The sequence below is a fragment of the Martes martes genome, assembly GCF_963455335.1.
Source record: "Martes martes genome assembly, chromosome: 7".
NCBI classification, from domain to species: domain Eukaryota; kingdom Metazoa; phylum Chordata; class Mammalia; order Carnivora; family Mustelidae; genus Martes; species Martes martes.
Genome location: NC_137894.1, coordinates 129,162,429 through 129,175,641, shown reverse-complemented (window position 1 = coordinate 129,175,641; position 13,213 = coordinate 129,162,429). Strand labels below are relative to the sequence as shown.

Sequence of the window (13,213 nt, the reverse complement as noted above, 5' to 3'; positions counted from 1 at the left end):
GGGTTTTTTCATATATGACCTTTATTAAGTTGAGGTGTATTCCCCCACTGAGCCTGCCTTGTTGAGGGTTTTCATCAAGAGTGGATGTTGTAGGGGCGCCTGGGTGGCTCAGTTGTTAAGCGTCTGCCTTCGGCTCAGGTCATGATCCCAGGGTCCTAGGATCGGGCTCCACATCTGGCTCCCTGCTCAGCGGGATGCCTGCTTCTCCCTCTCCTACTCCCCCTGCTTGTGTTCCCTCTCTCACTGTGTCTCTCTGTCAAATAAATAAAATCTTTAAAAAAAAGAAAGTGGATGTTGTACTTTGTTAGTGTAATTTTGGACAAGTTACTTAATTTTTCTAGGTTACCCTTTAGTTTTTATATCTACTCTAAAAATGAGATATAATATTATCTACTTAGGACTTGCTTTAAGGAATGAATAAAATACTATATATGAAACACTTACCATGGGAGGGGGCACTTACCAAGCACTCATTATTTGTTAATGATGTTAGCCTCCTTTTATTAATACCACATTGATCCTGAGTTCTAGCCTACATTTCCTTGAATCCCTGTTCCTGAATTTAACTTATGTCCTTTCTGTCAGGTTTGCGACTGTGAGATACGATCAAGGAGCCAAGAACATTCGGAACCAGTTCATGCACCTGACAAACTACAGTGTGAATAAGAAGAGTGGAGACTATGTCAGGTACCAGCTCCGTCTGAGCCAACATCCACGTGCGGGTGTGGTGCTCGTGGAAAGTCAGCTCGCTGTCCTACATTTATCTTCATGGAACCTACGGGAAGCCGTCATCATCTAGCACATTCAGCTCCCGCTTCTCCTTTGCTTGCCCTCCCTGTTAGAGTGTTGCCTTTCTCTACCAAAATATGCCTTCCCACATTTCGTCTTCACTGTCTTTCCTCACTTCACTTAATGGGTGGGAATTTAATAGGCATATGGAACTTTTTAGAAGTCAAGAAATGAGGTTATTTCAGCACTTGGCAAAATGTATCAAAAGCTTTAAAAATATTGGTACCCTTTGACCCAGCATTTCCATTTCTAGGAACTTAAGCTTAAGACATGACAAGAGATGTGCACACAGTTTCAGAGAGAAGAACGTTCGCGACTATACATTGTCAGGTGGAAAAAAACAGATTGCCCGACACTACTTGCAGTTTAATTTCTTTTTTGAATATATAAGATAACTAAAGCTGTTTATGTTTGCCAAGGGGGAGAAGATGAGAACTAGAAGGACACATACTAAAATGTTAGCAGCGCTTGACTGTGGTGGACGGGATTATGGGCAGGTGACTTCTGTTTTCTTCTCTGCGCTTTTATGTATTTGCTAGATTTTTCTGAAGTAAATACTTGTATGTTTGGGGGAAAAAGTTAGGAATAAATTAAATGAAGAAAGAAATGAGGCCATCTCAGAAAAAGATTCGGTGGAAGGGAGTGCCAGCCCAGCTGTGTGGAAATATTCCTTCTGCTCTGTTTTCTTTCATCCTGATAATTTTGCCAGAAAGTGGAAAAATAAAAAAGAAACCCAAACAGTTACTTTCTCCTCAGACTAAAAATAGGTGTCTAGAAGGTCCAAGGAAAGAAAGAAAAGAATCTGGAAGTGATGGCATAGTTGCCAGAGCTCTATAGATTTCATGGAGTGTCCTGTGACCGGTGTTTGGAATGGCTGAACATACTGTATCCTTCACTCTGGAAGATGAGCAGACGCGCAGCTGGTGGGTGGTGGGGTGGTGGTAGGGAACGAGGGGGCAGCTGCGAAACACGGTCGCAGGTTGCAAGACCCTTCCGGTGGTCGTGGCAGTGTACTCCGTTTGCTAGTCTGCTGCTCTGGCAGTGGGGTACTTCATCACTTTCTTGTTGCCCCAGTGCCTTCTCCCTTCAGTGTTACCTCAGAAAGTACCAAAAAAAGACCTGTGTCTACCACTAAAGAGGAGGGAGCTTGCTTCAGATGCTAATGCGGTTCTGTGCTGGGTTAGCTCATTAAAATGGTCCATGCTACACTACTGTAAGCTCACTAGCCCACAGACTCAGTTCTGGTCTGAAAATGGCATCAGAAGTTGTTCTGTGGGCTCATGTGACATTTACCTCAAAGACTAGGTTAGTATCCCAGAACGTTTCACTTTATTAATGTATCCACTCTTCCGTTGTTAACATTCTTCCATACATTTCTTCCACCTTTTCATGATACATTATTGTTTGCTTAAAGGGGAATTTGCTGCCCTCTCCCCCCCACCCCAATAAGGGAAGCCATATACATTTTCATTTCAATGGTAGATAGGGCGTATATATGACAAAAAGGACCGAGAAAAATTGCCGAGTGGAGGGCAGCAAAGGGAATGTTTTCCTAATGATTAAAAGGACAAGTATTTGTAAAAAATCCAATTTCTACTGCCAGGCCTATTTGCGTGTGTGATCTTGATCCATTCCTTTGTTTCAGCTGTGATGATCCAGAGGTGGAGGATTATGGGAACAAATGGAGCATGAGCGCCATGCTTAGGTATCTAAAACAGGAAGGCAGAGATACAACTGGTGAGTACAGGCCTTTTTCCTTGTTGACCTCTCTTCTCTATCTAGCCTGCCCTGGCCTCTCAGCATGAATCATGCCCTTTTAGTTCTGACCGTGTCGCTGAGACATCTGATGGGGTCATTGGTGGTGGTGTCAAGTTTTCCTGTCCTGTCCAAGATGGAGAACAGGCATTCCATGAGCCCTGAAATTCCTTTTCTTAATTCTAGTTTGGAAGGCACACTAAAACCTTAGCCTTTAGTGAATTAATCCTTCTTGAGTGTTGAAGTGCAAACTGAAATACTTTCTCCATATTGGCCCGGGGTGCAAATTCGTCCATGTTAATCTCTCTCATTCATGTTGCTAAGTTGGAGAATGAGCAATGTCAAATATGAGTTCAAGGCTTGGCGTCAAAATGGACACTATTGCTGAGCCTCGAGCAGGGTGGGAAGTGCTCAAAAGGCTAATGCTCAGTCCACACAGGGGGTAGTGATAGGAGAAGGCTGAGAAGGGGGGAGTAAGGCTTCTTTTCCATTCCATTCCATGTCTATCTTTTGTTGTAGCAGGCCACTCTAGCACAGTCCCCAGCACCTATTTTCTGGCCTGTGTCAACTTATTCATAGATAACGCCTTCTCCGAGAGAAGCACAACCACCACCTAGAGACTTTTTGGAATGAGGACACATGCTTTTATAAATCACATTGTGTTCTGGCATCCAGTCTTTCTACTCCATGCATTATAGTGTTTCTTCCTACTTCTTCTTCTACTGCTACTGCTGCTGCTTTTTCTTCTTCTTCTTCTTTTTTTTTTTTTTTTGTAGCATTGATGGCCCATGTGGAAGACCTGATTATTAAGACTATCATCTCTGCTGAACTAGCTATTGCTACAGCCTGTAAAACCTTTGTTCCTCACCGCAGCAGTTGTTTTGGTAAGGAGACTCAAGAAGCTTAATATGTTTTATGAAAAGGGGCTTGGGAAGTTGGGATGGGATCCTGGGGTAGAGAGGCTTAGTGATTCTGCAGGAGTAAGAGGTGTGTGGTGGACTCTTCTTTCTAGGCTCACAAAGCACATGAAGGTCCCACTGAGAGGCCAGTGGTGAGCTTACCTGGAGGTCCCCTGAGGACTCACTAGCTTTCTGTATGGGAAGCAGGGGTTGGAACCAAAGTATGGGTCTCTTTGTCAGAGAGCAATCAGAAAAAGCCTGCAATGGGCTGTACAGGAATCCAGCTCTAACAAATATATTCCAGAGCTCTTTGGCAGCCAGACTGGGAACCGTTCCAAGAAGCTCTGGCTGGTACCAGTATGTGCTTTCTCCCAGTTTCCAATGACTCCTCCTTTTTGTTTTAGTCTTCTTTCTAGTGGGTTTCTCCCCCTGCCTCCCTTTCTTCTCCTCCTCTTCCTCCTTCCGTCTCCTTTTGTCCCACCCATGACTCCCCAATTGCACAGAGAAGGAGTAAGAAATAGTTCACAGCTCCTAGATCAGGAAGCCTGTTGCCTACTGACCCACTGGCTGTGACTGGCACCAAAGGTGCCTGTGCATGTTTGCTTTCTGTGTGGATATGAGCTCTTTAGTGATGGCCAGCGCCAGTGTCTGTAAAGTCCACGAGGCTTTCAGCAGGTGGTAGGCTTTGTTAGTAAAACACTCCAGGATCATCGGTCGGGGGATATATAGCATGGCTTGCTCGGGAGGCAGGGTAACAGGAAAGTAAAGAACATGGGCGTTAGAGCCTGAGGGAGTTAATTTAAAAGCCATTTGTTTAAAAGCCATTCCCTTACTAGTTTTCTCATTTTCAGCATGTTACTCCAGTCCTGTTTCCTCAGCTTTAAAATAGCAGTAATGATGGTACCTACCTCCCAAGGGTACCGTGGAGATGAGATGAGATGATGTATGCAAAGCAACTGGCCCAATGTCTGCTTCTCAATTTGTACTCGATAGAAATTATTTCTTTGTTATTTTTATAACTAGAATTAATAATTCTTGACGTCTTTCATGGATTATCATAATAGTCTGTACTTGAGGGACACTAAACAAAGGGAGGTGTTGAGACTCTGAATAGAAGAACATAGATTAACCAGGACCTGAAATTATATAGGAAAAGAAGAGGTTGTGACATCTTTTCTAGATGTAATTATGTTCATATCTTGTAAAACCCTCACATGGTTCCTTAGGCTTAACTAGTAAATAGAAACTTGACATGACTTCAAGGCTTCTAAGGATCTGACCCCAGCTGCATATTCTAGAAGAATTTTCTAGAAGTTTCTAGAATCTCCTCTTATATTTCATAATCTACCTACATCACTGAGCACTCCATGCCACTGTGCCTTGGTATAAATTCTGCTATCCTGTCTGCCTGGCACACTTCTGTTCATATTCTAAGACTCAGGTTCACTATTGCCTTTTCTAGGAACCCTTGCTTAACAAAGTGCCCTGTTGTGTCTCCTTTCTCATGCTATTTGATCCTTTGTTCTGTTATGTTCTTTTCCTATCATATTGTGATGGTTTGTTTACACATGCACTTCCTTGGTAGTGTCTGAGCTTATTCTCTCAATTCTCAGTAGCCACTGTGTGTCTCCTTCCCCTCTTACCGTCTTTTTGTCAAACAGACCTTTCACTGTCTGCCTAGGCCTGGCTGGTCCTTCCCTTGCCCTGTGTCTTTGCACCTGCTTTATCTTGTGTCTGATAAATTTTTCTCATGTTAACTTTACTTATTGATTACCAACATCTTTTCAAGATGAAGTCAAGTGTCAATTCTTTGGTGAATTTTTTCCTAAATATTCCAGTCACAGTTAGCCCTCCCAGCCCCCAGCTTTCCATTCATAATCTGCAGTGGTACCTGATTGTCATCTGGTACCCATTTATGTGTCTCACTCCCCTCCTGGACTAGCGGCTCCTTGCAGACAGGAGTGGTGTCTCCCTAGTTTCTGTTCCTGTTGTGCACAATAGCATTGTTTTTGCTCTTAGAGGATGTTCAAGAAGTGTTTGTTGAGTGAATCATTGGTACTTGATTTTTTGCCCTTTGGTGGCCTGATAGTGGGCTTCTCAGTAGATCTGGTTTGGTAAGGGCTTAGACCTCTTAGTGTTATTCTAAACTGTTTGAGCAAGGGGTGATAGAACATATTTTCAACTTCAGAAACCTCACTAGATTAAGAAACTTAAGTTTCTTTTCCACATCTACTTGGCCCTTATATGAGGGTAAATTTCCTGCCGTAAAAATCTTTGTTGTAGAAATGATCATAAGCTGTTCTGAAGGTTTCCTCTTCTGTTTGTTTTATTACCTGATTGCCTTTTGGAAGCTTGAGAATTTCTGGAACTTAGTGGCAGTAGAGATTCCGACATGAAATAAGTAGTGACTTTCTCTGACTCAGTGAAATACCCCTAAGTCCATTTCATCATCCCTGGGTTCCCTTTCCCCCTCCCTCCTCTTCTTCAGCTTTAATAAAGTGAGTGCATCTGGAGTTTTTTAAGTTGTTGACTGTCTTCTTGGCTTTTGTGGTTCTAATTCCACTTCCTGTCAGCCCTGGGATTTTGTGTGCTTCGTTAACCTCCCCCATCAGATATGATTCTGCATACGTGTGTATATTTGTGTGAGTCTCTCTGGCTCCCACTGATTCCTGCGAACTTCCCCTGGGGTTTAAGTTACAAGGAATAAACTGGGTTTTTTTTCTTTCTTTCTTTCTTTCTTTCTTTCTTTCTTACTTGTTTTAGAGTAAACAAGAATTGAGAGCTTCCCAGAATAATTTGGCTTACACAGAGCATTGGTGCTTTTAGTGGAAGCCAATAGTCCAGTGATGGGGTCCACTATATTCTTTCAAGTTGTGGTTTCACACATAGACGTTAAGGATCTTGGCCAGGAGCAATCCATTTCTATCTAAGCATTTCTGTCCTTATGGTTTCTTTCCCACTCTACCACCTGTAATGCCTGACGATTGCTTTTTGGTACTGCCAGTATTCTATTCATCTGTTTATCTATGCATTTAACTTATTTTTAGTCCCTGCTGAAAGGCATAGATTGTAAGTGTTGTTCTTCTCAAGCTGGATTTTATATGGATGATATCTACATACACCTGCATTGTATTATTGGTATTTAAATGTAGACTTAGGAACCTTCACAAACAACCTGAAACTTAGCCGTGTAATGCCTTCTCATAGATTATACATCTGGAAAGGACCCCAGAAAATAATTAGTCCATAAAAAGAAGTTGAGACCTGAGAAACTAGAGCCCTTCCCGAGGTCCCAGAGCTCATGAGTGGAAGAGCCCACATGAAGGAGACCCAGCCTGGAGGGCAGGGGCCCACAAGATGGTTGGCTGTCAGGTCATCTTGATCATTGGACTCTTGACTTACAGACTTTTTGATGCCTCTCCCAATAAAATAGATTTCTGGCACTCTAATTTTTACTGCCTTCAAGGTTGTGAAAATATGGTACCATGTGAAATGTATGTGTAAACAGCAACCCTTTAAGTATGCTTCGGAAATTGGCACTGTGACATAACTGGCAATGAGAGAGCTTTTTTGACCAGCTGGAGAAAAACAGCCAAGAGCGACAGGATGTTAGCTGTCCTTTACAGATGCTGCTGCTGACAGCAGTTTTATCTCTCTCTGTGAGGACGGCTAAAGTAACAGGCTAGGAGCCTGGTCCTCTCCGGCTTGGGACTCCTCTGAGCCAGCTGCCATGCCACTTGTAGAGGCGATGTGGCTGGCCTTGTTTAGGTCAGAGGCCAATGACCTCTTTGCTCGGGACAGTCGTGCTCAGTACACCTCTGTCTGTTGAATGAATGCTAGTTCGGCCTTCCATTGCTCTTATTCTAGACCATTTCTCAGGGTAAGCTGACATTCTCAGAGGGTGGGTGTCTATAAATATTTGTGGAAGGCACGAAAGTGGGCAGCATACATTCCCCAATTATGTAAACTGCTTGACCATCACCAATAAAAGTCAGCAAACAGTTCATTTTTCTTTCTTTCTTCTTTTCTAACAGTTCACTTTTCGAGAAGAATCTCCTTTCTGCTTTATCCCTTGCTCCTCTTCGGGTGGGAAGGGAAGGGAAGTTCACTGTGGAGGGTTTGGGGGAGGAAGTACCTACTGTTGTCAAACACTTTTCATTGGTTATTCCCTTTAGCCCTCTTATGAGAGTTTTGTTGGTATTTGTTACCCATGGTTTTATAGCGAAGACAAGGGATTTGGAAAGGTTAAATAATCTGTTCCTAGGTCATGCAGCTAACAAATGGCCAAGCCAAGTTTGGGAGCCAGGTCTCTCTGGCTCTTTCTCCACTCACATAAAGACAAGTTCTGATGAGTCTGACCACTTTTGGCACATCCCAGATCCTGGATTCTTCTCCTGCTCTCCTGTAACTAGATCTCAGGAAAAATGATATCACTCTCTCTAGCTGATCAGGCCTGAAAAAGGCACTCTTTCGGCTCTCATCAACAGTACCGAGTCCTAGAAACTGCTTTCAAATCTACCTTTACATATGGTAGCCAGATACCATATTGATGTATTGGACTAGTTAACAAATTGGCTCTGGGCTTTTTCTTTTATTTAGCTCATTTTCCTGTGGGATCTTGATTTGCTTTTTTCCAACTTCTCCTTCTGGACCCCAGATAAAGACTTCCTCCTTAGGTTTTCAACTCAAATCCAAAGCCAAGGTAAAAAGAATTTCTTTATACAATAGCATTTGACTGACAGTGCGGACTGGCTAATGTCAGCACTTTCCACTGACTCAGGATTGCAGCTGCAGCTGGGGCTTTGTTTCTGGAGAGGGTGAGTGGATTGATTCCACAATTAGTGGTGTGACATGTTTAGTAATCTTTTAGGCGTCGGACGTGTTATTATTTGCCCTATCAAATCTTTTTTCCCTCCCTTCCTAGACCACCCTTTATCAAGTTTTTTTAAATATGTCTTAATATGTAAAAATCTTAGTAAAAATGTCTCTTATTGTCTTTATGGTTACTAGCTTTATTATGAATATTTTGAGTCTTGTCCTAGGGTTACTTTGGGGGAGTAGCTACATAGTACTTGTTTTTTTTTTTTTTTTCAAAAATCATACAGTATTTTTCACTTAATTGGTTTTCTTTTAGCCTTTTCTTTTCTTTTTCTTTCTTTTAACATTTCTTGATTGCTTCCTCTGTGCTTTTTATGGTGTAGGCTGTTTGTAGTATACAATGAATGAGGCATGGCCCTATCCTCCAGTGGTGGGGAGGAGCAGACATGAAATGATAAATGACAGTACAGGGAGTAGAGGGACTCGGGTACTCTTGGAATACACCAGAGCTACCGGCTATGCCTAGGGGAAGCCGGGGAAAGCCATTTGTAACAGAGGGAATAGGATGTGCCCAGCACAGTGTCCAAACACAGTGTGACATTTTTTGAAGTGGGAAGCTCATTGTGACTAGATAGAGCCTGCGTGGGAAGGGGTGATAGGAGAGGAGATATGGAAGTAGATTGGAGCCTGATTGTAGAGGAGTGACGTGTTTAAATTTATCCTGTAGATAACAGACAGCCACTGGAGTTTTTTGAGCCAGGAGAGCAGTAAGATTATTATTATTTGCTTTCGTTTTTATCATATGACCCAAATTGGTAAGACGGAATCACAATAAAGGGAATACTCTACAACGAGACCAGAAGTAACTGAAATCCTGCATGAGCCAACCTGGCATCAAGTGTCTGTTGTTGGGGCAGTTCACAGTTTGTCTCTATCTGACAGATTGATGTCTTAGAAATTCTGATAGCTATATGGAGCACGGACTGCAGCGGGGAGAGACTAGTCCTAGGGAAATGGATGGGGAGGTAAGAAGTATGTAGCGATAATATGGACTTAGCCATCCCTCTTGTAGGTATTTACCCAAGAAAAGTAATACATGTTCACACAAATACCTGTACGTGAAGGTTTAGAGCAGCTTTATTCATAATCATCAAAAATCGGAAGCAGCCTAGCTGTCCATGAACTGTTGAATGGACGAATAGGTTGTGGTATATCCGTAACATGGAATAAAAGGAGTGGATCACACTGTTGAAACAGTAATGTCGATAAATCTCGGAAGCACAATGCTGAGTGAAAGGAGCCACTCTCAAAGGCTAATACCATATGATTTCATTTATTTGACGTTCTGGAAAAGGCAGAGATCAGATCAATGATTGCTGGGGGGACGGGGAGTGAGAATTGACTCTAATGGGGCATGGGGAGTGTCTGATAGAATTGTCCTTTATCTTAATTGTGGTGATGGTTAAGTGACCATATACATTTGTGTAAACTCATCAGACTACAATTGAAAAGGGTTTTGTTGTATGTAAATTATACAATAATTGTATTGTCTCATTTTAAAACAAGAAACAATAACAGGTGGATGAATCTCAGAAAGGCTAAACGAAAGAGCCAGACTCAAGAGAGTACATATGGGATGTTCCCTTTCATAGGACTTTCTGGAATGGACAAAATGAATCTATGGTGAAAGAAAGAAGAATAGTGATTATCTGGGGGTATGATGGGGGAAGCAAGGTATTTACCAGGAAGGGGCATGAGGGATCTTTCTGGGATGATGGAAATGTTCTCTGTGGGTTGAGATGAGTGTGGATTACATGGATGTATCCAATTATCATGCATGATCAAGTTGTACACTTAAGATCTGTCCCTTTCATTATATATGAATTATATGTCAAAAAGGAATTTATATGACTGGATTAAAGAGAAATAGAGAAGAGATCTGGTAATGTGTAGGATTTGGGATGTGGTGAAGAGAGTGTTTCTAGTTTTGGCGACGGGCAGATGGGGTTACCATTTTCCAAGGTGAAGAATAATGGGAATCCAAACAGGTTTGGGGGAAAGATAACAAGTTATGTTCTGTTGGGGTTGAGTACTCATGGGATATCCTAGTGAAGTTATCTGGAAGGCGATTGGAGTTATGGATCTGGTGTCCTGGAGACACTTGACTAAAGATAGAGATTTGAATGTCATCATCATCATATTAATTGCAGCCATGAGAGTACATGAGATCACCCAAGAAGAGAAGTAGAATTGAGAAGGAAAGAGCCCTGAGGATGCCACCCTGAGCAAACCTACCAGTGAATAGCTGGGCAGAAGAGAAGGAGTGAAAGGAGAATCAGAAGAGAGCAGTGGCCTGGAACCAAGGGAGAAGAAAGTTCCAATAAGTAAGGGGTGGTCAACAGTTTCAGATGTTTGGGCTTCGCAGTAAGGTGGTCTTTGGTGATCACAGTGAGAGCAGTCACTGACTTAGAGAATGGGAGCAGCAGCAAATCCCTACGGGCTGGGCGATGGAATAGGCTGTAAGAAGGTTAAGGCAGCTCAGTGTAGATCGCTTTTACAGGAAGCTGCATTCAAGAAATGGGGAGAAAAGGGCACCAGTGTGAAGTAGAAGTGGTGCCAGGCTTCCCCTCACTTAGTCACTAGAGTATTTTCAAGTTTGTTCTGGTTTGGCTGGGGGCTGAAGGAAATACATCTCATGAAAGAAAGTTTTCCTAAGGAAACATTGTTGAACAAGGTGGGAGCAACAGCCCTTTGAAAATACTTGCTCTTCTGTTGTGAATGAGGACAAGAGAGAGGAACAAAGAGAGTAGCTCTCAGAGCGGGAAAAACCTAGTTTGCCTGCACCATTTAATGACAGGAACACTGCTATATCTCATCCCGGATTACCAAGTTTTCGAAATTCTAGACACTGGCAAAACACACAATATTGAAGGTGAAGCTTAATATTCTCAGTGCAACCTCCTTTTTACCTTTTAAAATCTTAAATGTCCATGAAAAAGACCAGTCATAAGTTAAAAGGGTCATTATAAGGACTTTGTAGCCTGTCAAGGGCCCAAATTATTTTTCTTAAGCTGAGTTGATTATCTTAAGAGATAAACCTGATACAAATGCTACTTTTTCATACCATTTACCATTTCCCACCCCCCAGACCCCCTTCCAGTCCCAGGCTCTAAGGGGAGCTGGACTTTGCTCTGGGTTGTAATGCTGTCCCATACTTAGCCCACTTTTAGATGGTGGTAGATCTAAGCCTTGTGCGCATACAGGTACAGTCAGAGCCAAAACAGATTTTGAGATTGTTAAGCACTGACGGGTTTCATTCACCTGAGTAAAAATGCAGTTGGTACTGTAAAAGGCATTTTCTCTCTTTGGGTTATTTTATTTTTTTTCTTCCTAGAATGTTAGTTCTCAGACTTCCAACTGAGATACTTGGAATTTGCCTCTTAATTTGGGAAATAGTCCATGTGTTGGCTGTTTAATGCAAGGTGTTTAAATAATGGGGCTCATGGGTTGTCATTCTGATCTCAGCTTGTCTCCGTTTGTGGTTGGTTCTGCAAATCTGGTCACTCTGTGCATCAGGCAGTATTCTTACCCTGTTCCTCATACTGTTATTATTAATAATATTACCACTTTATGAAACAGTTGAATCCTGTGTAATCCCGCTTGTGTAATGTTAACATGAGCTTGTAGATTTAGCAATTAAGTTTTTCTTTTTAAATGCCTTATTGAGCGCCATATCACAAAAGATTTTTCTTTCAGATTAAAAGGGGAATATTCTGTAGGATGACTGAAGATTAGGTAAAATATTTAAGAAGAATGTACTGGCCATAAAAATTATGAATTTGTTACCTACAAGAGATAGGAGCTTTCTTTTCTTTACATTTTGAAGTACCAATAATTGGTTCTTGTATAGTTACGTGAATGAAAATCCCACCTCAGACTCTCTTTTGGTTTGAGATTCGTTTTGCAAATTAAAATCCTGAATAAGTACCATGGAAGCAAATTCATTCATGACAACTTTTCCTGTGAGAAAAACTTGAGTATGATTGTCTAATCAGTGTTGCATAAATAGGAATTTTGGGTTTAGCGTTACTGAGCATACAGGTACTGACAGGTGGTGGTTAATAGAGAAAAATGAAAGGAGAAGAGAAATGATGTCCCCATGTGCCACAGTGAATAAATGGTAGAGTCGTGAGAAGGACCCAGGTCCCTAGATTTCCCTTCTAGGATTCTTGGTCCCATATCAGACTTCCTGTTCAAAAGAAGTCTTGGGCACCATCTTTCTAGAAACTTACACTTACTTTTCTGTGTTCCTGAGATGACTAAGAAATGGGAGAATCCTTCTTGAAGTAAAGACATTTGTTTCAAAATGAGTTTCTGGAAGATCCATGATTGTGTTCTATAGGTGTGAGCTGTGGCCTGTGACCTCTGGTTGAAACTTCTGTAAGGAAGCTCATCTTTTCTCTTGGAAAGAAGATGTAGACAGTTTATTTGAGGGACACGGAGTGGGAAGTTTGAGAATGAGTGGGACTTCTGAAAGTCAGATGTATTTGATGTGTGTATCCCAAAGAGGACTGCGGAGAGGGTCTCGTTAATGATAAGAATAAAGGTTGCCAGCTGAGGTTCCAAAATTAGCGTCATATTATCCCTGCATCCTGGGAGAAAAGCCCGCTCATGTTCTTGGTTTACTCTTTACAACAGTTGAGGAATTAGGAAAGAGAATCAGTAAAGAAACCATGAAAAGGAAACCAGAAACCATGGAAATTTGGTCTCTGGCTCCTTCCCTTTTTCAGTGATATTAGTGGTGCAGGATGGCTTGTCACAGTCCTGCTCTGTCTGCCATGGGTTCCCTCCTTTCTCTTCTGTCTTTCTATATTGAGCCATTGTACTTTATTTTCTGTCTCCAAAGGGAAATTGAAACTATAGGAGAGGGGAAGAATAAATATATTTTACAC

General features: G+C 41.9%; 1 protein-coding gene across 1 annotated transcript in view; it reads left to right on the top strand.

The window, feature by feature from the left end:
* TTLL5 (tubulin tyrosine ligase like 5) overlaps nt 1–13,213 on the top strand; it is a gene marked incomplete at its 5' end in the record, with an annotated part of 276,857 nt that overhangs the window by 47,973 nt on the left and 215,671 nt on the right. The window contains 3 exons of the mRNA XM_080807502.1: nt 586–687; nt 2,435–2,526; nt 3,321–3,428. Of these exons, the coding sequence (XP_080663628.1) occupies nt 586–687; nt 2,435–2,526; nt 3,321–3,428 (302 nt within the window). The remainder of the gene's footprint in view (nt 1–585; nt 688–2,434; nt 2,527–3,320; nt 3,429–13,213) is intronic.